The sequence below is a fragment of the Lynx rufus genome, unplaced genomic scaffold (assembly GCF_022079265.1).
Source record: "Lynx rufus isolate CCGP_SWC_20201006 ecotype Redwood Valley unplaced genomic scaffold, mLynRuf1.p SCAF_16, whole genome shotgun sequence".
Classification (NCBI taxonomy): Eukaryota; Metazoa; Chordata; class Mammalia; order Carnivora; family Felidae; genus Lynx; species Lynx rufus.
The window spans coordinates 50,878,660-50,904,077 of record NW_025814830.1 but is presented as its reverse complement, the minus strand read 5'-3'; the positions used below and the strand labels follow the sequence as shown (position 1 = coordinate 50,904,077).

At 48.9% G+C, this 25,418-nt stretch overlaps 1 protein-coding gene across 1 annotated transcript in view; it reads right to left on the bottom strand.

Annotated features, from left to right (window-relative positions):
• Positions 1–25,418, bottom strand: part of BCO1 (beta-carotene oxygenase 1) — a 40,768-nt gene that overhangs the window by 12,051 nt on the left and 3,299 nt on the right. Inside the window, exons 2-7 of the mRNA XM_047079316.1 lie at positions 23,855–23,983; positions 13,001–13,130; positions 11,297–11,444; positions 9,546–9,693; positions 6,991–7,211; positions 3,732–3,989 (exon numbers count right to left, since the gene is read on the bottom strand). Of these exons, the coding sequence (XP_046935272.1) occupies positions 3,732–3,989; positions 6,991–7,211; positions 9,546–9,693; positions 11,297–11,444; positions 13,001–13,130; positions 23,855–23,983 (1,034 nt within the window). The remainder of the gene's footprint in view (positions 1–3,731; positions 3,990–6,990; positions 7,212–9,545; positions 9,694–11,296; positions 11,445–13,000; positions 13,131–23,854; positions 23,984–25,418) is intronic.

Below are 25,418 nucleotides of genomic sequence, written 5' to 3'. Positions count from 1 at the left end.
CCCACGCCCCTCCCAGCCCGGCCCCGCCTGGGACAACCCCTGCACCGCCCTACAAAAACAGGCCACCGTGCCAAGGGGCCCCACCTTCCTCTGACCCCAGCTGGCCCAAACGCAAGAGAATCTGGGGCAGCCGGGACATCCCAGACTTTTAAGTATACCTCACTCTTGCCCATTCTCTGTGGAGAGCACTTGCCACTTGGGAAATGTTCCCAATGTTAAAGACAGACCCGCGTCCTTTCAGAGACCCACTCATTTCTCGTCCGCACGTCATGCGTTCATTGAGTTAAAGTGGTTAAAAGCTTAACAAGGACCCTCCAAGGGCCAGGCCCTGTGACGTGCGTGGGACAATCAGCTGACAGGAGGACGGGCTCTGGCTCTCAGAGCTTCACGGGTCCGGTGACTGAACAAGCTCCCTTGCCGGGGACAAGGGTTCAGCAGGAGCTGCAAGTGCCATTGGCACGTACGAGGTCCTCTGAGGGGAGCAATGACCCTGACACCTGTAGGGCCAACAGGAATTTGCCAGACGAGGTTGGTTCTCCCTGGTTGCAAATTGAAAGCCTCTGTGGGCTGAGACCACGCCCTTGCGCCACCCCCCCCTTCCAGGTCCTCCACCTCCACCCAGAGGTTCTGCCTTCACTGGTCTACACCGGGGTCCGCCCAGGTGTGGTCTCAGAACCCCCAGGTGAGTCCAACCTGCAGCCAAGTCAGGAGCTGAGGCCTGATCCGAGTAGGACAGGGTTTCAGGCAGGGGGACAGCCATGAGCAATGGCCCCAGACTGAAGGGTGCCGGAGGCAGGTGGTATCTCCTTCGGTCCGTCCTAATAAGCCTTTGGGGAGAACGGAATTGGAGCTGCCAGACCGGGACATGTCTGCCATGGGCATGTGCTCAACTTTCCGATTTCAATACGCAGGCAGGGCAACTTGAAAGTGAAGCAAGGAGCCTTTTTAAGGGACAATAAATAGCAATTAAAAAGCGTGGCAGAGCTACCCTTCCCAGGGCTCACTCTTCTTTGCTGGTTTCAAAGCAGTAGATGGTTCACACGGTGGCTTTTCAAAATCTACATGCTGAACTTCTTAGCTTGGTTCCAAGGAAGCAAATCATTTTTCAAGCACGATAAAAGGCTATAAGATCCTCGGTGTGTGGGCAGTGGGAGGGAGTGTTTCCTGTCCAGGTTTCATCCCCAGGCTGAGGTCGGCGTGAGGCAGGGCCGGGCCTCGGGATGTGCACCTGTGTGCTCTGTGACACCACCTCCCACCACTGCTTCCCGGAACCAGGACACCAAGACTGGCCCTGCTTGGCCCTGCGGGGCTGCCCAGAGTGGAGACGGCAGAGGCCAGGAGCCCATGTGACGACTTCGTGGAATGTGGCCACTCACTCAACAGCCCTGAACCCCATGAGGAGAAAGTTCACTCCTTTTTCTCTTCCCGATCTTTCCGACCGGGTCAAGGAGAGTCTGAGTCAGGTGCCATTAGCTCTTTAACACCTAGTACTCTTAGGACTTTCTTCTCAACAAAGAGGTGAAGTCTTGGCAAGCCGCGGTTATCCGACCAGAGAGTAAGACCTCTGCTTTATTGCCACTGCTTCCCCCCGGTTTGTCTTCCGTTTGCAGTGAGCGATGCTCTCTTTCCAGTGACTAGCGACGGGTTACCTCTCAAGAGGGAGATGGTTAAAACAAAACACGATTTTTTAAGGGTTAAATTGAGGTGATAAAAAAGAAAATCAAGACAGAGATAAACCAATGACGGCAGATGGGGAAATGCCGACAAGACAGGAAAGAACCCCGACTCCGGGACCAGAGAAACCTGCGTGCACACGCAGGCCCCACTGACTGATTGGAGCCCGGCAGTGAGGTGGGAGGAGGCTCCCTGGGCCTTCTGTCGGAGTGTCTCCCATTTCCCAGGCCTGCAGAGGGGGACCCGTCTGGGCTCTTTCCAGGTGTTAGGCCTGCTGGGGAGAGCAGGAGAGTTGCACCTTTACCAGCTACGAGTATGCACGGAGAGACAGGCAGGTGCCAATCATGCCTCTGCCACTTGGGGCATGTTCCTGAACCTCTCTGGGCCTCGGTTTCTCCATCTGTAAAATGAGGCTAACATGAGGACCTCTCCCATAGGTTGTTTTGCTCATTAAGTGAGGCAAGGAAAATAAAACGCCTAGCAAAGTACCCGGCACATACAGTGCATTTAGTAATAGGAGCCACCAAAATCGAGGTGAATTGGATTTGCTTTCATTTAAATTAATTAAGTCGTGAAGTCACTGAGTTCTGGAGCCAGAAGTCTCTGTAGCCTCTGGGAGCATCACCCTAATTGAAGATAATGTCTGGCCTCGTGGTCATTTTTAATGCAAGACGCGGACGATTCAATAGCAGGGCATTAGGTGAGTGAATAGTGACGAATCCTGGCCTGGGACCGTCACACGAATATTTAAAATGATGTTGCAGAAGAATATTTAATGTCATGGGGAGATGTTTAGATACACGTTTAAGTGAAAACAGTCGCACACAAAACAGTATGCACATAATCCTCCATGAAAAGGAAGGAAGGGCTGATACACGCTGCAACAGAGACGGACCTCCGAAACACTGTGCGGAGGGAGGGCAGCCAGCCGCAGGGGACCACCTGGCGCATGGGTCCACGTACGTGACGTGTCTCCAACAGGCAGATCCTCAGAGAGAGGAAGGGGATTAGTGGTTACCTAGAGCTGGGGGAGGGGCGTGGGTTAAGGGGTGCAAGTTTCCTTTCCAGGGTCATGAAAATGTTTTAAAATCCATCGTCGTGATGGTCACACAACTCTGTAAAGATACTAAAGGCAGGGCGCCTGGGTGGCGCAGTCGGTTAAGCGTCCGACTTCAGCCAGGTCACGATCTCGCAGTCCGTGAGTTCGAGCCCCGCGTCGGGCTCTGGGCTGATGGCTCGGAGCCTGGAGCCTGTTTCCGATTCTGTGTCTCCCTCTCTCTCTGCCCCTCCCCCGTTCATGCTCTGTCTCTCTCTGTCCCAAAAATAAATAAACGTTGAAAAAAAATTAAAAAAAAAAAAGATACTAAAGGCAACTGAATTGTACACTTTAAATGAGTGAAACGGGTGGATGCTATGTGAAATTCTATCTCAATAAGTCTATTGAGAATTCTGCGATCTCTAAAATTAAGCAATATATAAAATATACATATATATTTCTAAATTTTAGAGAAGTCATACTACACAGAATTTTTAACTGCTTTATCGAGAGACATATTCATGTGCATGTGTGTTAGATCTACATATACACAGATACATCGACAGATGTACCAATATGTCTGTCTAGTGAGAGAGAGACTTTGGAGGAATACAAGTATATCTACAGTAGGTCTGTGGGTTTGTTTCCTTTTTATCTAATCTATATTTTAAGTTTTTTTTTTTTTAACTTATTTTGAGGGCAGAGAGAGAAGGGGGGAGGGAGGGAGACAGTGAGCGCACACCGGCACAAGTTGGGGAGGGGCAGAGAGAGAGGGAGAGAGAGAGAAACCCAACCAGGCTCCAGACACTTAACCAACTGAACCACCCAAGTACCCCTCCCTAATCTGTATTTTCTAAGGCTTCTGCTATAAATATGTATCATTCTTGGAGAAACAATGAAAAGATGTCTTTAAGAACAGCTCACTTTGGATTTCAATGTCAATCAAGCCAACGCCAAAGTAACTGCCCACTTGGGCTCACGACGCCCCAGGAATGAAATGGGCTCCCGTCCCGCCCATTACCTTGTCCACATCGAGGGGCACGGCGAACCTCCGGAGGGTGGGAATGGAGGTGAGCCTGGAGTTCTCCTCAAAGTCCTGGTTCAGGTTGGCCAAGTAGAAGAGCTGATAAAGGCTGCCGTCCTCGTAGGCGATGACGTCAAACACAAGGCAGCCGTCCTCTTCGTAGGCGTTGACATGATGAAACACCACCATGGGGTCCGCGTAAAACTTGGTCGGCACGGGCTTCCCAGTCCTTTGGTCGACGATGTGAATGTAAGTCTGAAAGAAGACGCGCATCCAGGGGTCAGCCTTCCTTCTGCTGGCCTGGCGCTGTGGTATCGGGTACGGGACGGGATGCGGCCCTGCCCTCCACTAGCTCGTGACCCTGAAACGTCCCCTGTCCCAGAGCTCTGGCCACGCAGAAGCTGAGGACACGGGAGCTGCCTGCCGTTACACGTCTGTGATCACCTCCTTCAGATGGATCGGAGGGAAGCTTTGCCGCTGGAGCCTCTGCACCACCAGGAGGACTGCCTGGAGGAGCCCCCGAGGGTGCGCTGTCCCCTCCCCACCCCCTTCACTTGACTGGGACTCCAGGTGGGTGGCAACGACCCAGCTCCCTGGCAACAAATGGCCAAGCTGGGGAGAACTGGCCAGTCCTCTAGCCCTCCCCGGGTTCCAGCCACAGCTGGATCCGCTGAAACCACACCAGCCCTTCGGGGGCCCCTCTCCCGACCTCCTGGTTTGCCAGCTTGTCGCAGCAACCTCCTTTATCCTGGGGGCTGCAGCGGGGAGAGACCGTTCTGGTGATGGAGCCCCCACGGGTACCTGCACACACCTCTGGCTGTCATGAGGTGGTATCGCTCTGGGTGGAAATTAGCCATATCTGCAGCCCCACTTGCCTAATCCAAAGTAGGTGTGGGGGTTCTTCCTTCTGGCAGCTTTGGCCCAGCCACCCTCCTTCTGAAAGGCAGGGCGGGACTGCTCCAGGCTGTTCCCTGGTCACCTCCTCCCAGCGTATCCACCTCTTTCTCTCCTTCCCCAGAATCTAGCTTTGAACATTAAGTGGGAGTGCAGAAGAGGAAGGCTTTGACAGCCTACGGGCGGGGGTTGGAACGGGCAGGTGACCACAGAGGTAATCATTTTAGCTCTTTTCTTCTCCATGACCCCAATTCCTGGGGTCAGGCACAGGAGCTTTTAAGAAAGCTCTCTTCTGAAAACATTTTTTTAATGTTTATTTGTTTTTGAGAGACAGAACGTGAGGAGGGGAGGGGCAGAGAAAGAGGGAGACATAGAATCTGAAACAGGCCCCAGGCTCTGAGCTGTCAGCACAGAGCCCGACGCGGGGCTCGAAGCCACGAACCACGAGATCATGACTTGAGCCGAAGTCGGATGCTTAACTGACTGAGCCCCCCAGGCGCCTCAGAAAGCTCTCTTCTAAACGCATTCTAAAACCCTTCCCGGGGCTTTCTGCCCTGCCTCTGGGGGCTCGGTCTTCCCACTGTGGGATTCTCTGAGGGCCACGGGATCTCTGGGGGCTGAAGAGAAAACCCAACTACCGCTAGCTTCCCTGCTGGCCCCCTTGGCCCACTGTTCATTCCAAAAATAGAGAGAGAGGGTCTGTGACATAGGAGACACTTTTTCAGTAAAAAGAGAATAAAAGCAAGTCCCTGCCTTCATGGAGCTTCTATTCCAGTGGGGGGGAAGGCCAGCAGTCAATGGTCAAGTAACGTGTCAAGGACAATGAGCACCACTGAGAAAAATGAAGCCGGGTAGGGGATGGAGAAAGCCTGGAGTGGGGTCTGTTACAGATTGGTTCATCACGGAAGGCCTCAGGAATCTGGACTCTGAGGAAGGAAGCGATCTGGGGAAGGATATTCCAGGTGGAAGGGACAGGGAATGCAAAGGCCCTGAGGCAGGAATGTGTTAGGCTGGTTTGAGATACAGAAGGACCAAGAGGGAGGCTGGGTGGGCAGGAAGCCAGTGGTTGGGATGTAGACATGTGAGGATTTGCAGGCTGGTCAGTGAAGTCTTGGATCTTATTCTGAGGAAGGTGGGAAATCATTAGAAGGCTCTGAGCAGAGGAGGGACCTCACTTTCCTCGTGGAAAAGGACAGGTTTTAAAGAGGTGGCCAGCCGCAAACAGGATGCATAGTTGCATACGTACATAAAGACGTCCATAACGGGCAGAAAGGGGAGAGGGATGTCAGAGCATTGTGGTGGTTCCCTCTGGAGAGGGCACTGGCCGTGAGCGGGGGGGAGAAGGGACTTGATACGTTGCTTTCTATACTTGGGTATTGTTTGAATAGAGGACACTAAGAATTACTGGATATTTATCACAAGTAAAAGTTGACTTATTTCTTTTTTTTTTTTTTTTAATTTTTTTTTTTCAACGTTTATTTATTTTTGGGACAGAGAGAGACAGAGCATGAACGGGGGAGGGGCAGAGAGAGAGGGAGACACAGAATCGGAAACAGGCTCCAGGCTCCGAGCCATCAGCCCAGAGCCCGACGCGGGGCTCGAACTCACGGACTGCGAGATCGTGACCTGGCTGAAGTCGGACGCTTAACCGACTGCGCCACCCAGGCGCCCCAAAAGTTGACTTATTTCAACAGGAAGTAAGTACACACACATATCCATGCATAGATATATTCATACGCATACAAATGTACACACATATGCAGACAGCCATATAAACAGGCCTGCATATACACAAGTGCAGACACACACGTGTGCACACATCCATGCTGTGAGCACGCAGGTGTGCCTGAATGGAAGCGGTTTCTGTTTACCACTGGTGGGACGCTCTATCATTACGATGTCTAAATCGTCTCTGGCTCTGCTTCCCCGACCTTGTAGAGTGGCTGCAGGATGCTGAAAGGGCCTCGTCCATGGACAGCGGAAGCTGCAAGGAGCCCCGACATGGGTCAGGACTGAGGAGTGGCCCTCGGCTGAGGGGGCCGCCTGGCTGATGAGAGCCGGCTTGCCCAAGGCCACACACTCACCCAGGGACAGTCCACTCTACTGACTCAGTGACTTGGGACTTGGCTCTCTTGCCCTAACTCAAGACCACTCTGCAGGACCATCCAGCTTCAGAACTCTCTGGAAGCGTGGCTGATGCTTCCGGGGAGACTGCCCGGTAGCTCACTTCCTCCCTCCCTTGGAAACCCCCTGCATGCTAACCTCCATCTCAGCCTGCTTCCCGGGATACCCCACTCTGGCCATCCTGATGTGGCGGGCTCGGCCGACCCAGTGGGGGCTGGGGGTCTCGTCCAGGCCTTACCTGGTCCTCCCTGTGGAAAGCCAGGCAGGAAGCCCAGTTCACTCCCCGGATGTACGCAGTTGACATCTTGAGGACGTCCAGCTTGAAAGGCTGCTCGAGGAAAACGATGTAGTTCTCGGTGACTCCGAAGCTGTGGTAATAGCTCGGGGAGAGGAGCGAGCGGGAGGTGATGGAACCGAACACCTCTGTGTGCTTCAACGGGTTCTGCCCCTTCGCGTCCTCTAGAGAAAGGTAAGCCTGAGGAGCAGTGCGGGGCCTAGCTGCCCCCGGACAACGCCACGATCACCTGCAGCTGAGCCTTTCAAACTGACCTGGTCACTAAGAAGAGCCTTTGGGTAAGAGCCGACAAGTAAACCGATGAAGGGGTTGCTGTCTGACTGACGCAGGGGCTCTGGTCGGGGGTTAGGGCTTCTCGCCAAGGCCTACCCGCCTCTCCTGCTCTGTGAGACCCAGTGCTACAATCTGCAAACACTGAGCCACAGAGCTGGGCTTCTGGGCCAGGGCCCGCAGCGCAGCCTGGGGACTAAGCCCAGCCTCCAGCTGCTTCTAGCATCAAGGTTTCTTTGGAACACAGCCACACTCCCTTCTTTCACAGGGTCTGAGTCTGCTCTTGCTTTGGAACTGCAACGGCGTTGTTCCGTAGTTGTGACAGAGACCACACGGCTGCACAGCGTCAGGCATTTACTCTTGGACCCTCTACAGAAAAAGCTTGTCAGCCCCTAGCCTGGAACAATGCCTCTCGTGCACACGGATTATCCGGGACTGTGATAAAGTGTGGAGTTTGACCCAGTAGATGGGGCTGGGGCCTGAGGGTCTGTATTTCTACGAAGCGCCTGAGGGATAGGGCAGCTTCCCAGGCTTCAACTTTGCTTTTTTCCGGGGACCATTTCGTAGGGTTTCCATGAACTTCTTTCGGCACTGCCCATTCCCAAACACCTGGGAGACTAAGTACCCGTTGTGATGTGGGGCTGCTATATACCTTGTGATGATCCAAGCAGGCTGTAGGGTTCCCATTTTACAGATGGGAAACTGAGGTGCGATGGAATGGGCCCGTCATTATGGCCAAAGGCACAAGGTTAAGCCAAGAAGACCCGGCCCCCCGCTGAGCCTGGCTGCCTCCTCTGTTATTAGCGAGAACAACACTCCCAGAGTGAAGAGAGAGAACAGAATGCAGTAATGGGGCAGCCCAAGCTCGAGCGAGCTCTTATTCTCCTGCAAGGGTGAGTCACCATGGGCCAAAAGGTCTCCCCACCCAGGCCTGGGGCTCATTTATAATGAGTTACCTGCTAGCGTCCCCACCTTTCTTGTGGCCACCTGTGCACACCATAAACAGCTGGCTGGTGGGAGGGGTGCTGTGGGGTTGTGGGGTGGTTCTTTTCTTCACAAAACAAACGGAGCACAAAGCAGACCAAAATGAAAAGTACCCTGGCCTGGGAGGCAGGAGGCGGGCGTGAATCCCAGGGAAGCCGCCGGCATGGAGCAGGCGATCAGAGAGGAGCTGCTGGCAAGATGTGGGGGCTCCTGTGAGCTGTGTGGTGGTGGGCATGTCACCTGATCCCCCTGGGCCTCATCGTCCTCCTCTGAAATAGAAAGTGTTAAACTCAAATGCCTAGACCTCCCCTAGGTCTGACGTTCTAGGATTCTGACTAGGCTCTATATTCCTCTACTGGCTTAATTCATGGGAGTTCCACTTAACAAGAATACACTCATTGTGCCTTCTGACCTTAGGGGCCCCCATCTGCCTGGAGCCTGCTAATTAGCTCAGGAGGTGCTACAGGACTACGACGGAGGGCACCAGCAGGGGTCACACATGGAAGCCACTTGCGCTAAACTACTAAGTTCTGCCCTGTCTCCTGAGTCCTGTGCAGCCACCCTCGGGGGGCCTGGTTTCCTGGGTGTGGTTCCCAGGAGGGTCCTGAACAAAGAAGGGCCAGGAGCCTCCTCCCTCGGGAACATGCAATCACAATGGGCCTGGGCTTTGCTCCACATTCCTGGCCTTAAATGGAGAAGGTTCAGAAGGCCCAGAGAATGGGGTGGGGGTCTGAAAGGCTGACAGTCTGAAGCAGGGCTGAGCCCCCACAACAACACTGGGAGCCTGGCTTCAGGGGCTGGGATGAGAGTGGGCAGCACAGCTTTGGCATACAAAGTTTTGTGAGAAAACTAAAAGATATCAATGGAAGGAAGGATGGATGGATGGAAGGATGTTTGATGGGTGCGTGGATGGACAGACGGACAGTTGGATGATGACTGATAGATGGATGGATGGATGGATGGATGGATGGATAGGGAAATGGTGGGTGAATAATGGGTAAATTAACGAATCAATAAACTGGAGCCTAAAGAAAAACAGGTTAGAATAGTAAAGGAACTTACTTCTTCCAAAAGGAAGTCCAGCCACACCTCTTTTCTCCTTTAGGAAAAAAGACTCAAGGTCATCTGAATCACCCATGTAGGAAAGTGTCAGATTGAGTCTCAGGTCATCAACAAAAATCAGAACTCTTTGGAAGGAGCCACCCTTGACATCTGTGTTTCATCATATCCCCAGAATGACCTACCTGGTACTGTGGCAGGGATCTTAAAGATCACATATTTTGTCTTCCCCTTGTCCATGATGGATGTGCCCATATTAAGAACATTTCCAGCCGCATCATAATGAGGATGCGATGTTGCCAGATTTACCGCCACGTAATTGCGATAATCCACCTGCAAAATGACAAACACCTGGTTTTAAAAAGGAGGTGGGGAGGGTGAGATGATGAAAAGCTGGCCGCTTCTAGATTCGGAGTGATGATGGCTACGTTTGCATACCTCCTGGTCTGAAGGTAAGGCGACTTCACCTTTCAAGAGGATGTTTACTCTTGAAACCTGATATGACCTCAGGGGGAGCCTCCTACAGCAGGGAGGCTGCAGGGGACTTGGTGAGCTGTATGCTCTTCCCTGCCCCCTGGGTGTCTTCAGCATGGAGGCAGATTGCCTGGCCGCAGAGTGATGACCTAGGCAGAGAGGCAGCCTTAGCGCTAATCTTAGCCGCTGCTCTGTGTCTTTCTGGTTACGTCATTTAAATTCTCCCCTTTTGCATGCCACAGAGGCATAAATCTCCAGGCCTCTCTCCTAGGATTATTCTGGGAACAGAGAGTTATAAAAACACTTGGTCGAAGTGAAACTCAACTAACGAGCTCCATAATGACCCCCCACTCCCAACAGGGCACAGCCATAGAATAATGTGTGGCCGGGGGAACAACTGTCCTCCTTTCCTCTCCAAGAATAGCACAACCTCCGGCCAGAAGTCAACCAATACTTCATGCTCTCTTAGTATTTCCTCTCTGAGGCTTTGTGGAGAGCATACGTTGGTTGGACCTATGCTGCCCGGCTTCAAAGGTGCTGGCCATAACTTTGCAGCTAAGAAAAGCACTCCCTTTACCAGATCGTTAAAATGTACTGAGGAGACAATGAGGCTTTGGCCAGCCAGCTGGAGAAGAAAGTGGGTCTATTGATTTTCGTGAAAATGTTGACTTGATTCTGCCCAGGAAAGACATCTGCTTGGGGATTTATTTCCATCCCCTTGCTCTCTGCCTAAGGCCTCCCTCTTCAGGCCAACGCCAGGTAGGGCTGCTAGAGTCTGGGCACTCTGGTGCCATCATTCATTCCAACTCCCATTAAACTTCCCACTCAGTGCCAAGACGGTGGACAGTGTTATGGGCTGAATTGTGTCTTCCAAAAAGATCTATGTACCAAGGGTTAGGGCTTCAACATATTTGGAAACAGGGCCTTTGTAGATGTCATCAAGTTAAAATGAGGTCATTCTGGATGGAGGTGGGCCCTAATCCAATGATTTGTATCTCTAGAAGAGATTGGAGTGATGCATCTACAAGCCAAGGAGCACTGAGGATTCCTGGCAGCCACCAGCAGCTGGAAGAGGCATGCCAGAATATTCCCCTAGAGCCTTCAGAGAGAGAGAGAGAGAGAGAGAGAGAGAGAGAGAGAGAGAGAGAGAGAGAATGGCTCCACGGACACCCAGATTTCAGACTTCCAGCCTCCAGAACTGTGAGAGGATAGATTTCTGTTGTTTTAATCCACCTAGTTCATGGTACTTTGTTTTGGTAACCCTATGAATAAACAAGATGAACCCACAGAGTCCCAACCCTAAGGGAGCTTAGAATCTAGTGCTAAGTGTTGTGCTGGGGAAACTCAAGATCCAATGGCTTTAGAGGAAGGGATGCTCCTGTGAGTTCCTGCAGGTCACATGACCCCACTCAGGTCCCTTTCACAGACCAGGAACTGATGCTGGTTATACATTCACTGGTACCTTCTCCAGGGTTTCCAGAGTCTGTGGGTTGATTTTCCTGATGTAATTGGTCTCTGTGGTCGCATAGAAGTCTTCTCCACACTTCATGATGTTTATCAGGCAGTTGTCTGTGAAATCAGGGATGGTATGGGACAAGTAGGAAAAAGCTCTGTGGAAGAAAGCAGATCAATAGTAAATCACTGGCTGTGTCTACCCAGCTGGAAAGTTCTGCATAAGATAGCTTTAGCTTCCCTACCATTTAAAATGCTCTACTTCAGGGTCTCAAAGACTTGAGGAGTCTGGAGGACTTGGGTATCAAGTTGCCCAAAGATACCACCACATTGAGTTAGCTAAGACATGAGTCATCTGGGGAAAAGATGGCCACCAACTGAACCCTCCTGGGCTCTCAAAAATCCACTGGTCTCCCACACCACAGATATCAAGAGCTGGTAGGTTGTTCTGAAGTGTTTTAAGAAGCTCTACAGAAATCGTATGTACCCATCCATAATGGCTCCCAAAGACTAGAAAAACAGCTAATTTCTTGCTTTTGGCAGGAACGAGAACCCTCTGAATTTGTCCAGGAAATTAGTTTTCTTTTATTTTCTTTAAAGGAAAGCAAACAAATTGTGAGATTAAAACTCATCATTAGTTTGATCAGAAGATCCGGGACCCATGTATTGGTTAGTGCTCCCCCTACTGGCAAGCAGTGAAGCAGCAAAGATGTCTCACAGATGCTAGTTTTGCATTCATTTCCTCCCCCTCCCCTGTTCTTGCCTGGTTCCTCCCCACACCTGCAAACCTGAGGTCAGTGCTTGCTGTGTGCCAGCCCCAGCACTGGATCCTGGAACTGGAAAGATGAGGTCAGTTCCGGAAAAGGAGAAGCAATCTTCTGTCTCTGGGCCAGCGTACTAACACATTTCCTAACTCTCCTAGATCTGAAGAGTATCAGGAAGGAGATACAGACAGCAGGTCTGATTCCCTGGCCAACAATTTAGTTGTCAAGTGTGTGACACATTCAGAGTCATCAGAGCTCAGATGATTTGAAATGTAGTCAACAACAACAACAAACTCTTCCGTATCTCTTTCTCCCATTTGCCCACTTCCCTCCTCAAAGACCCTACGAGTTTCTCTGGACACATATAAGTACAAATAAATCTACATTTCTTCCTGCTTTTTTTGCACACTACACCACATATTATATGCTCTTTCTATACCTCATTCCGCCTCACACTCACCACTCAACAATGTATCTTGGAAATTTTTCCATTGAGTACATAGAGAGCATCCTTATTCTTTTTTTTACTTCTGCCTGGTATTTTCTTGTATATTTTCACTTTTATTTAACTACCCTTCTGTTGATGAACATTTGGGGTTATTTTCAGTTCCTCATCACAACAAATGACGCAACCGTGAATAATATTGCACGTTTGTCATTCCAGATGTGAGCAAGATTATCTCTAGATTGAAGAGAACACACGTTTGTGATTTTGAGAGAGAATTCAAAATTGCTCTCCTACCAGCCATATGGAAAAAATACCTAATCATCTGTCAGATGCTCACTGCCCCTCTTGCTCTCAGTGATCAAGAATTGCATAGTATAGACGGTCAAAGCCCGGTCAGGTGGTTTTCATGCACCCTAAAGATGACTCTCAGGGAAGTGAACGCTGGTTGTTTTGACCACCAAGGATGACAAAAAGCATGACCAGATTCAAAATGGACAGTTACTTAGAAAATATGTTTTTGCAGGGGTCTGGATGGGCCATCGTTCCAAACTCTGACACCACAATCCTGTTGGCCTTGGTGTTGGCATTGTAGGTATCACTTCTCAGGTATTTGCTCCTGTAATAGACTTCACCTGAAAAAAAAAAAAAAAAAGATGCAGAATCATCCCAGGCTGACACTTTTACAGAGTTTTAAGGTCAATTTCAGCCATTCTAGAGGTATTATGGGGGGAGGGGGTACAGGGGAGGTGAGTTCAGTAAAGCAGTTCCTTTTAACGTGTGGATATAAGAGCATTTGCAGCAAGCTCTCACTTGAGACTCACATTTTCTCACTTGAGACTCACAACTGTATGTCAGGGTAAGTATCCCGATGAGCTCCATTTTACATGGCAGGGAACAGGAACATTCCCTTGCCCAGCCAAATGTCACCTAACCAAGAGGTGCTGACCTGGCCCATTGACCATCTCTTCTACCATGCTGGTTTCCCTCCAGGGAGGTCCAGATTTGGAGGAATGGTTCAGAAGGCCTCATACTTGGGGTCTGGGTTTCCCCAGGGTCTGGTTCAGCCCTGAAAGCCTTTCGTTGGCCATTTTAGCCCCTGGAGTAATATTTGATGCCTATTACAACCAGAGGATGACCTAGGGCCCAATTCTGTGTAGCAGGTCAGTACGTGTGTGGATGTCTAATTCATGCAGTTACTGGAGAAAATCTAAGTCACTACATAAAATCAGGGACTCTTGGGGACCCTTGGTGGCTCAGTTGGTTTAGCGTCCGACTTCAGCTCAGATCATGATCACATGGTTTGTGAGTTCGAGCCCCGCATTGGGCTCTGTGCTGACAGCTTGAAGCCTGGAACCTGCTTTGGATTCTGTGTCTCCCTCTCTCTCTGCCCCTAACCCACTCTCATTCTGTCTCTCTCTCAAAAATAAAAAACATTAAAAAAAAATTTTTTTAAAGCAGGGACTCTTGACCAGTTCATCAAGACCAACTGAAAATGTACTGGATGGTTCTAGACCTGTATTAGGTTCCTATGGCTATTGTAACAAATTACCACAAACTTAGTGGCTTAAAACAACACAAATTTGCTATCTTACCATTTTGGAAGATATAGGCTGAAATGGGTCTTAAGGGCTAAAAAGCAAGGGGTCAGCAGAGAATCCTTTTCTTGCTTTTCTAGCTTCTAGAAGTTGCCTGCATTGCTTGGCTTGTGGTCACATCACTCTACCCTCTGACCCTCCTCTTTCCCTTGTGATTACACCCAGCCTACCGGGATAAACTCCCCAACTCAAGGTCCTTAACTTAGTCACATCTGCAAAGACCCTTTTACTTTGCAGGCTGACCTGTAACATATTCACAGGTCCCTTCCGGGAGACAAAGGGGAGCAGGGGTGGGGGAGAAAAGAGGAGAGAGCTGAGGAAGCCCACCTGGGAGTGGATGGATCAGGAAAGTCTTCCTGGAGGAGGGAAGCACTCGAGAGAGCGCTTGGAAGATGAATAAAATTGTTTGCCCACGATAGACTGGGGAGGTGCAAGTAGGAGAGGGAGTAAGGCATTTCCATTCACTCTTCCTGGAAAGTGTGAAAGCACAGGCCTGGTGGTGTAAAGGCCAGCCCACCTCCTGTAACAGCTGAGTCAAGATGGGCTTGAGCATGAGGTAGGGGCTTGGGAGCAGCAGGAATGAGATGAGGTCAAGGGATGGCACCCTACTGGGCTACAGGAGGCCTCTGAACTTCATTTGCTGGACAACTTGAAACTGTGGGTTTTTAAATTTTCATTTAATTTTGCTGTTAATTAGCAAGTGACATGTTGATTTTTCCACCCTAAAGAACACATTCCTTGCTGTAGTCAAATGTAGGTTTCCAATGCTGGTACAATTATATATAATATGCAAAAAAGGAGGATGCAGGTCATACTGACATTTCATTCCCATAAAAAAAGTTGATCCGAGAAATGCCCATCACATATCCACTGCGAGTAATGGGCGTGGGCACACCTTCCCAAGAAATTCTGGTCCGGTGACTTTTTATATTCAAGAAAGGAAATCGTGCTAAGAGCTAGCATTTATTGAGCATGGGTGTGCTAAGTGCTCTGTGGACATTAAAAAAAAAACTTTTATTTTTTTACGTTTATTTATTTTTGAGAGACAGGGAGAGACAGAGCACAAGTGGGGAAGGGGCAAAGAGAGAAGGAGACACAGAATCTGAAGCAGGTTCCAGGCTCTGAGCTGTCAGCACAGAGACCGACGTGGGGCTCGAGCCCACAAACCACGAGGTCATGACCTGAGCCAAAGTCGGATGCTCACCCGACTGAGCCACCCAGGCGCCCCAACTGTGTGGACACTTTATGTGTATTTTCTGGTTTAATTCTCAGAACAGTGGAAGTGTGTAGAATACACCAACTAGAAACGCGTTCTTTAAGGGGAAAAAAAAACCCAACCTAATGTCATTAGCTAATTAACAGCGAAACAAAATTTAAACAACGCAGGGAGGTTTCAAATTTCTTAGCAAATGAAGTACAAAGAGCCAAGGCACTCGTGGCCCTGCAGACCCATTTCCAATTCCTAAAACCGAGGCACAGAGAGATTAAGTACGTTGCTTGAAGCCACACAGCTAGTGAGGGGGTAAGCTGGATTCAGATCCTAACACAGCCACCACCATCAGTTTGACCATTCTGTCCGATGGTTGTTATTAAAAATACACTTAGAGAAATGTGCTACCGTAACTGCATGGCTTGATGAAGCCTCACCAAATGAACCTACCCATATGAGCTACCTCCTAATTGACAGAACAAGAACCTCCTTGGAAGCCCCTCATATCTTGTCCAGTCACCAGCCTCCCCCCACCCAGAGAACCACTATCTCCCCCTCTGATGGCCTCGATTAGCTTCACCCTCAGGATTGTATTGTATCCAAAGGATGGGAGTGTCCACTTCAGTAGTAATGATTCCCACCTGTGTGCTTAGATCGAAATAACAATAATGGTGACAGTAGGCTTCATAAAATTGGAAGAGATCATGAAGGACCTCCTAGTTCTTTCTCCAGTCTTCAGGAGGTAAATGGTGTGTGCCCAGGGGCAGATAACCATCCATTCTGTCCTCAAACATCTTTTCAGAGGTGGCTGCTGTGAATAAAGACCACTGAGATAGTTCAGGATGGAAAGTTCTGTTCTGGGGCAGCAGGAAGAAATAGAGAGGAATGGTTGGGAGCTGGGGCTTTCGGTTAATCCAGCTCTGGGTTCATGTGTTCATCTACTACCCAGGAAACACCTCTGTGGGCCAGGAGGCGGGGGGGGGGGGGCGCAGGGCAGGCAAATCTCTACCCCTGAGGGGATTCAACTCTGCTTGGTCATCCACCATCCATGCACTTGACCTGTGTCAGAGGCAAGGCTCTGTCTTCTCTGCTCTGATGTGAGGATCTTGGTATGTTCCTTACAGAGCTGCTATAACACTTAAGGCCTGTAAAGCACGCAGCACATAGTAGGTGTTCAGTAAAAGCTACATATGCTATTGAAATGCAGCAGGTAGAGTGGGCAGGGCTTTGGCTCCATGTTTAGTCCCAGTCCAAGCTGTGTGACCCTGGGTGAGTCTCTTTCTCTCATTGAACTTCAGTTTTCTCAACTGGAAATTCGGGATCACCCAACCCTTCCCCAGATGGGATTGGCTGTTTGAAATGAGATGGAATGATACAAGGAGTTCGGCCCGTTGGCACACAGCATGCACTTGCCAAGTAACGACTGCTGAACTTCTGAATTATCCAAAAAAAATCCTGGAGGCAGGAAGACTCAGCTGGGGGTTGGTGAGGCCACACGTACATTGGTCTTTGGTCATGCGTTACACAGAATCTGCTACAGGGCCATCCTGGCCTCCCCCAGAGCCAGCCTGTCCTTCACTGGTCGCTCTCTCTGAGGTATGCCACCCACAGACACTAGCTAAGGTGCTTCACCTAAAATGTGGAATTATGCTCACTTGAAATGTAAACATCCAATCCAGGCTGGCTGTCAGCAGGAGGCCCATTTCATATAAACAACCAGTCCCAGAGCACGAGGGCTCAGGGGCCACAGGAAAACGGGTCTCTGGAGTTGCTCAAGGCTGACACTCAACTCTGAGGCTGAGATTAAAGGCCACTGCACATTCCCCAGCACCCTGACCCCTGGTGAGCCCCAATTAGCCACATTCTTTCTAAAGGGACACAAGTAAACAGCTGTGCTCCTGCCTGGAATCTTCTGGAACTGAGTCAAGTTTGATATTCTGTGGGGAGTAGGATCTTTTATATATACATATCTCCCCATTTTAAGCAAACTTCTAAAAGGCTAATTTAGGGCTATAATAATTCAAAAAAGTCCGCTTCAGAAAAGGTTAAGTTCTCAAGAGCTCTTTTTGTCCCTAAACCTTGGTGAAGCTGGCTCTTGGAATTCACATGTTCGAATCCTCATGGGACAATGACCTTGCCTCTTATTAGAAAAGTATCAAATGTACTGCTGAGGGAGACTTGGGTTCATTCTCCTCTATGCCTGCTTTATAAAAAATTTTTAATTTTCAAACAATTTTAGACTTAACAAAAAAGAGCACTCCTTTGTCTGTCTGGTTTCTCCTGCACTCTGCCTCCTTTAGTTAAATCTTTGTTAGGTTTTCATTTTATTTTATTTTATTATTCTTTTTTTAATGTTTGTTAATTTTGAAGGAGAGAGAGCATGAGCAGGGGCGGGGCAGAGAGAGAGGGAGACACAGGATCGGAAGCAGGCTCCAGGTTCTGAGTTGTCAGCACAGGGCCCAACACAGGGCTCAAACTCATGAACCCTGAGATCATGACCTGAGCCAAAGTTGGATCCTCAACCAACTGAGCCACCCAGATGCCCTAAATCTTTGCTAGGTTTTCAAAACATTAACTTTCACTGGCCTCTGCTGAAGGCCACAAACCATTTTTCTGTCTTTTTGCTTTCTTACTCCAGTCTCTTCTTACTGGTCTGGCACTGATTCGGGTTCTCTGTGCTGGCTGTACACTAAATCACCTGGGGCTCTGAAACAATGGCAGAAGCTTGAGCGCCACCTTGGTCTTGGGTGGGACAGGGCGGCTAGGATACAGGTCCACTGTGGTGGTCTGCTCGAAGTTTTTTTCGAGTTAGGGCTTCTTTTGATTGATGTGATCTATCATCTAGGAAACGTGTTAGAAACATTGATGCTCTGACCTTACTCTTTAGGATGATGACCCACTCAGGCCTGGGTGGGGTCTCAGGATTTGCAGCTTTAATCCTAGGGGAAGCTGATGGGAGAAGCACACAAACCACCTTTTGAGAAATACTGGCTCTGTGTTATCTGCAAATCAGAGAACCCTGCTCACTCTGTGTATGCCCTCTTGAATCATGTATAGTAGTATGTAATATATTTGGTTTATGTTTCCACTCTTGGGGAGTGGAATGGGGAGCCATTGGGAGTTCTATAAGGAGGAGACATGAGGCCAGGCTGTGCCACACCAGGGTTGGCAATCTGGCAGCCTTGAGAGGACTGAGCTGGAGAGATGAAGAGGGGGGGAGGTAGCTGGCAGGAGAGGGAAGGGGGACAGAACTGCATAAAGCTTAGGTCTTTGGATTCTGGATTATACCTGCCCTCCGCCACTTCTTAGCGGTGTGTATTTGAGTAAGTTACATGTCCTCTCTGGGCCTCAGACTCTTCTGTAAAATCGAGAGGTACCTTCCTTAGGAGCTGTAGGGAGGGCTGAGTTGTGGGTAGACATGAAGCACTTGGGCCAGTGGCCATCAATCACTCCCTGTAGTGAGTGGTGAAGAGATGGGCTGGGAGATTGCTTCCTTCTTCCAAAACAAGCTTTACCTCGTTCATGCCATTTTGGCTCCATAAAGAGTTTTCTAGTGTCCCTTAGGGCCAGGCCCTGTGTTGGGTGATGAAACACAATTTGAACAGAAACACTGTGCTCTGGGCTTCCAACCACAGGCTGGAGAATGGTGAGCTGACCACTGCAAAGCAGATCAAGTCACGTATGCTTGACACAAGCCGGGTTCAAGAGCAGCATGGGGAAGGGTGAGTAATTGGGTGGACTCTCCTTACTTCGCATTTTCCATAGTTCCAGATTATGGATACAACTGTTGTATATACATTTTTATTTTCTGTATATTATGATGTTTTGACATCTTAAAACAAACAAAAAAAAACCTTTCTGGTTGGGGGAAACTATCTTTCCCTGGACTAGCCAGTTCATAGAGGTAGCCGAGGGCCCAGCATGTCTTTGAGATGACATGGGAAATGACCCAGTCCAGAGCCAGACCTCCTCTGTCTGGTCCATGTACTCTGGAATGCAATCTGCCTCCACCTTAATCACCCCAGGGCCAGGTGCCAGGCAATCAGGGAGCGCCCCATAGTCCAAAGCCCACCAACCCTATTCACACCAGCCATTCTATGCTATCTACTCTGCCCTGTCATGTCTTTCCCTCAGAAACCCCAGTACACAGCACAACAACAGACACTTAGATCAATGGGACAGAATAGAGAACCCAGAAACGGACCCACAAACGTGTGGCCAACTAATCTTTGACAAAGCAGGAAAGAACAGCCAAGGGAATAAAGACAGTCTCTTCAGCAAGTGGTGCTGGGAAAACTGGACATCAACATGCAGGAAAATGAGCTTGGACCACTTTCTTACACTATACACAAAAATAAACTCAAAATGGATGAAAGACCTCAATGTAAGACAGGAAGCCATCAAAATCCTTGAGGAGAAAGCAGGCAAAAACTTCTTTGACCTTGGCCGCAGTAACTTCTTATTCAACATGTCTTTGGAGGCAAGGGAAACAAAAGCAAAAATGAACTACTGGGACCTCATCAAAATAAAAACTTCTGCACCGAGAAGGAAACAATCAGCAAAACTAAAAGGCAGCCTGACAGAATGGGAGAAGATATTTGCAAATGACATATCAGATAAAGGATTAGTCTCCAAAATCTATAAAGAACTTATCAAACTCAACACCCAAAAAACAAATAAACCAGTGAAGAAATGGGCAAAAGACACGAATAGACATTTCTCCAAAGAAGACATCCAGATGGCCAAATGACGTGTGAAAAAATGCTCCACATCACTCATCATCAGGGAAATACAAATCAAAACCACAATGAGATACCACCTTATACCTGTCAGAATGGCTAACATTAACAACTCAGGCAACAACAGATGTTGGCGAGGAGGCGGAGAAAGAGGATCTCTTTTGCACTGCTGGTGGGAATGCAAACTGGTGCAGCCACTCTGGAAAACAATATGGAGGCTCCCCAAAAAACTAAAAATATAGCTACCCTACAACCCAGCAAGTGCACTACTAGGTATTTATCCAAGGGGTACAGGTATTTTTTTTTTCAATATATGAAATTGATTGTCAAATTGGTTTCCATACAACACCCAGTGCTCATCCCAAAAGGTGCCCTCCTCAATACCCATCACCCACCCTCCCCTCCCTCCCACCCCCCATCAACCCTCAGTTTGTTCTCAGTTTTTAAGAGTCTCTTATGTTTTGGCTCTCTCCCACTCTAACCTCCTTTTTTTTTTTTTTTTCCTTCCCCTCCCCCATGGGTTGCTGTTAAGTTTCTCAGGATCCACATAAGAGTGAAACCATATGGTATCTGTCTTTCTCTGTATGGCTTATTTCACTTAGCATCACACTCTCCAGTTCCATCCACGTTGCTACAAAAGGCCATATTTCATTCTTTCTCATTGCCCAGGTATGTTGTTTTGAAGGGGCACATGCACTCCGATGTTTATAGCAGAACTATTGACAATAGCCAAAGTATGGAAGGAGCCCAAATGTCCATCGACGGATGAATGGATAAAGAAGATGTGGTATATATATACAATGGAGTATTACTCGGCAATCAAAAAGAATGAAATCTTGACATTTGCAACTACGTGGATGGAACTAGAGGGTATTATGCTAAGTGAAATTAGAGCAGAGAAAGACAAATATCCTATGGCTTCACTCATAGGAGGACTTTAAGATGAACATAAGGACAAAACAGATGAACATAAGGGAAGGAAAGCAAAAATAATATACAAACAGGGAGGGGGACAAAACATAAGACATTCTTAAATATAGAGGACAAACAAAGGGTTGCTGGGGGGATTATGGGAGGAGGGCTGGGCTAAATGGGTTTAAGGAATCTATTCCTAAAATCATTGTTGCACTGTATGCTAACTAACTTGGATGTAAATTAAAAAATAAGTAAATAATTTTTTTAAAAAAAGAAACCCCAGTACAGGCCATGGCTTATGTGCTTCCCCTGCTCAGTCTTCTGCTTCTGGATCCCCCTGGTGCTGTCCCCTGTGGGCCTGTGTGACATGGTACCTCCTAGGACCTGTGAGGATAACAGCCTTTGTCCTCCCAAGCCTCTCTGGGTGTCCTCTTGTGGTCACATCCGACTGACTATCTCATAAAAGAAAACAAAATGACCAGTTACCTCTGACAACAATTTTTGAGTTTGAAAATCTATGACAAACTTCTAGAGTGTCTAAGCAGCATGGGACAACTTTGGTCACTTGCCTGTGTAGCCCACTCAAGGGTCTGGGTGGATGGCAGCCATGCTTCTGCAAGACGGCCATAGCTTGGTCATCCCTGCTGGGTCCCTTGTCCCTGGAGTCCCTATGGAGGGATTTGGAAGCCACCACTCAGTAAGCTGTTAGGGGTCACTTAGGCTACCTGCCATTTCTCAGGGAGTGATGTGGGGGTAGGGTAGGGACAGCAGGGATTGTTGCAAACTTTAACCCTAGAGAACACAAATCAAATCCCAGCCCTACCTCCGTAACCTCAAATAAGTCACTCAACCTTTCTGAAGTTCCCATTACCATGTCTGCAAAGAGGGGACAAGAACATCTCCCACACAGCACTAACGGGCCACAAGGACCTGGCAGTCCAGCCAAGCTGGGCCTCATGGGAAGGAAGCCACTCTACCTTTATCTTTCATGCACCTTTATTTCCCTAGGAATCACTGGTAACTGTTGTCTAGAAAAGGGGATTTTTAAGGCTTAGGGCTGTCAGGAAATATGGAACCATCCACTCTGTAGCTCAGTCTTGGCAAAATCTGTTCGTTTTTGTAAACTCAGAGCTCATGGTTTTCACACATAGGGTCTCTATTTGTGAAATCTTGGAGCAAGCCACTGGCATAGAGTCTGCACTCAAAAAAAAAAGTAATTGCTGAATGGCTTAAAAGAACTAGTAATTAAGCAAAAATAATGGTAATGTTTACTGAGCATATGTTATGTGCCAGGCATTATACAATGTTCCTTACACATATTAATGCCTTCAACTTGCACAGCAACTGTATATATAAAAGATCCCACTGCCCGCAGAATATCTATGACATATGCTGACATCTCCATTTCACAGATGGGGGAGGGGGGTAGATACAGAGAGGGTGAGTAACTTGGCCAAGGTCACACAGCTTGGGTCCATGTTAGCTAGGAAGAAGATGGGATTCAAACCCAGCGACAACGATGGTGGTTTTCAATCTATTCTCTACCTACCATGGGTCACACCCTTGCTAGACACCCAGGACTTCTTTTTTTTTTTTAATTTTTTTATTTTCTTAATGTTTGTTTATTTTTGAGAGAGATAGACAGAGCATGAACAAGGGAGGGGCAGCAAGAAGGGCAGACACAGAACCTGAAGCAGGCTCCAGACTCTGAGCTATCAGCACAGAGCCTGACTTGGGACTCGAACTTATCAACCGGGAGATCCTGACCCAAGCCGAAGTCAGATGCTCAACCAACTGAGCCACCCAGGTGCCCCTAGACACCCAGGACTTCTAACGATCACGACAGCTCTCCAGAGGGAATCATCAAGCTCTTTATGCTGAGGAGGAAACTGAGGCCAAGTGAGGTGAAGTGACCAGTTTATCATGCTGGAATGCAGGGGTTCAAGAAAAATGTCAGCAAGCTGAAGAAGCACTTGGACATGAACATGCCCAACATGTGACTCTGAGCCTGTGAAAGCCTCATGCCACCCATCCCGGATGTCCGTAAGAACTCAGAGCATGCTGTTGTGACAGCACGGCCAACAGCAAATAGCCTACAATCCACCTCTCGAGCCAGGCACCTGCACTCAGAATTCTGCCTTGTCCAGCCATTTCTATTTGCCCCCAGGGAAGAACCACTGAGCTTGGTGTTGAGCGACTGGCCTTGCCTGGTGAGCAACAGACTGACCTCTGTTCTTTTCAGCTCTATGCTCTTCCAATTTTGACTTGAGACATGTCTGATTCCAAAGCCAGTAATCTCCTGTTCTTGCCCACCTTCTTGAGAATGCATATTATTTTGCAGGTTGGAATCTTCGAAACAGAACCTCGGCCACCTTTCCAGGGAGGTTTGTGCTTTGTGGTTGGCTGAATGATGGCCTCCCCAAGATGTCCATGTTCTAATCCCTGAAATCTATGAGTATGTTACCTTACAGGGCAATGTAAATGTGATTAAATTAAGGATTTTGAGAAGGGAGGTTATCTTGGATTATCTGGGTGGGCCCAATGCCATCACAAAGGTCCTTATAAGAGGCAGACTCCAGGGTCAGAGAAGGAGGTGTGATTATGGAAGCAGGGGGGTAGGGTTGGGGGAGAGTGAGGGAGAGAGCATGCACACAAGATGGCCTGCTGCTGGCTTTGCAGATGGAGCTGGGGCCCCAAGCCGAGGAACGCAAGTGGCCTCTAGAAGCGGCAACAGGCAAGAAGACGGACTCTCTCGCTGGAGTTTCCAGAAGGTACACAGCCCTGCCAATGCCCCGTTTCGACTTCTGACTTCCAACACTGTAAATCTGTGCTGTTTTCAGCTACTCCACTTGTGGTGGTCTTTCATCAGCAATAGCAAATCGACATGGTACTCTTACCGTCTCTAATCGTGAAACTGTGGAGCAAAGCCAGGCCATCAAACCAGTGGTTGTATCTGGTCTCCCCCACTGTGTGCATTCCGGGCCCATTGCGAAGCAGAGTGCCCTGCAGCCATGATGGAATCCTGCCTGTTAAGACAAAGAAAGTTTTGTTTCTTCGTCCCCACCGGAAAACTACGAGACATGGCCATGGAGAGGAATGGAGGCCATAGCCCCAGTGCCGCTCACTGCACCCATTCGTTCATAGAGTAGTTGTTTCCAGAATGGGTAGGACATGCCCAGATTGTGCTAGCACTGAGGATACAAAGAAGAACAGGTATCACCCCTGTCCTCAAGCTGCTCACTACTCACAGAGGAGATGGATGAACAGACGCCCAAACCACACTTGGATAAAGGTGACGTCACCAGCTCTACAAGAGTGCTGCATGGAACAGAACCTCATCCCAAGGTGGGGTGAGAGCTGGGAGGGTACCTCCTGAAGGAGCCACTGGCTGGGTCTTGAGGGAAGGTAGGTATTTGTCTCACAAAGGCACAAGGAAAGAACATTCTAGAATTGTGCCGTCCGATATGGTAGCCACCAGCCTCGTGTGGCCACTAAGCATTGAAACCTGGCTAGTCCAAACTGAGATGTGCTATAAGTATAAAATGCACATTGGATTTCAAAGGCTAAGCGTGAAAGGAAAACGTAAAATATCTCATCAGCAATTTTATTTTTTCATGTCTTTTATTTATTTATTTTTTCAACGTTTATTTATTTTTGGGACAGAGAGAGACAGAGCATGAACGGGGGAGGGGCAGAGAGAGAGGGAGACACAGAATCGGAAACAGGCTCCAGGCTCTGAGCCATCAGCCCAGAGCCTGACGCGGGGCTCGAACTCACGGACCGCGAGATCGTGACCTGGCTGAAGTCGGACGCTTAACCGACTGCGCCACCCAGGCGCCCCACATGTCTTTTCTTTTAAATAATGTTTAGTTTTTGTGGGCAGGGGAGAGAGAAGAGTGTGTGAGCAGGGGAGGGGCAGAGAGAGAGGAGGACACAGAATTCAAAGAAGGCTCCAGGTTCTGAGCTGTCAGCCGAGAGCCTGACACGAGGCTCGAACTCACGGGCCGTCAGATTATGACCTGAGCTGAAGTTGGACGCTTAACCGACTGAGCCACCCAGGCGACCCTCATCAGCAGTTTTAAAAATAGTGATTACATGTTGAATTTACAGTATTTTGGATCTGCTAAGATATACTATTAAAATAAACTTTACCCGGTTTTTACTTTTTTGACTGTAGCTATTGGAAAACTTAAAAGTGCCCATGTAGCATGCATTTTATTTCTGTTGAACAGCTCTGCTCCAGAGCTAGGGTGCTGGAACGTGGTTGGTGCCCCACCCTCGTCCTCCTGGCACAGACCTCTCCCCGAAGGCTGCCATCTGCAACTACCTGCAGCTGTCTGCCGGAAGGCTTTGTTTTCACTGCGGGAGCTGCCCTGCCCACACGCTGGGCAAGCTGCAACACCTTGGAGTCGATGCCCCTGGAAGCGACTGTCACCCGGTGATGGATGGGGAGCAGGGCGT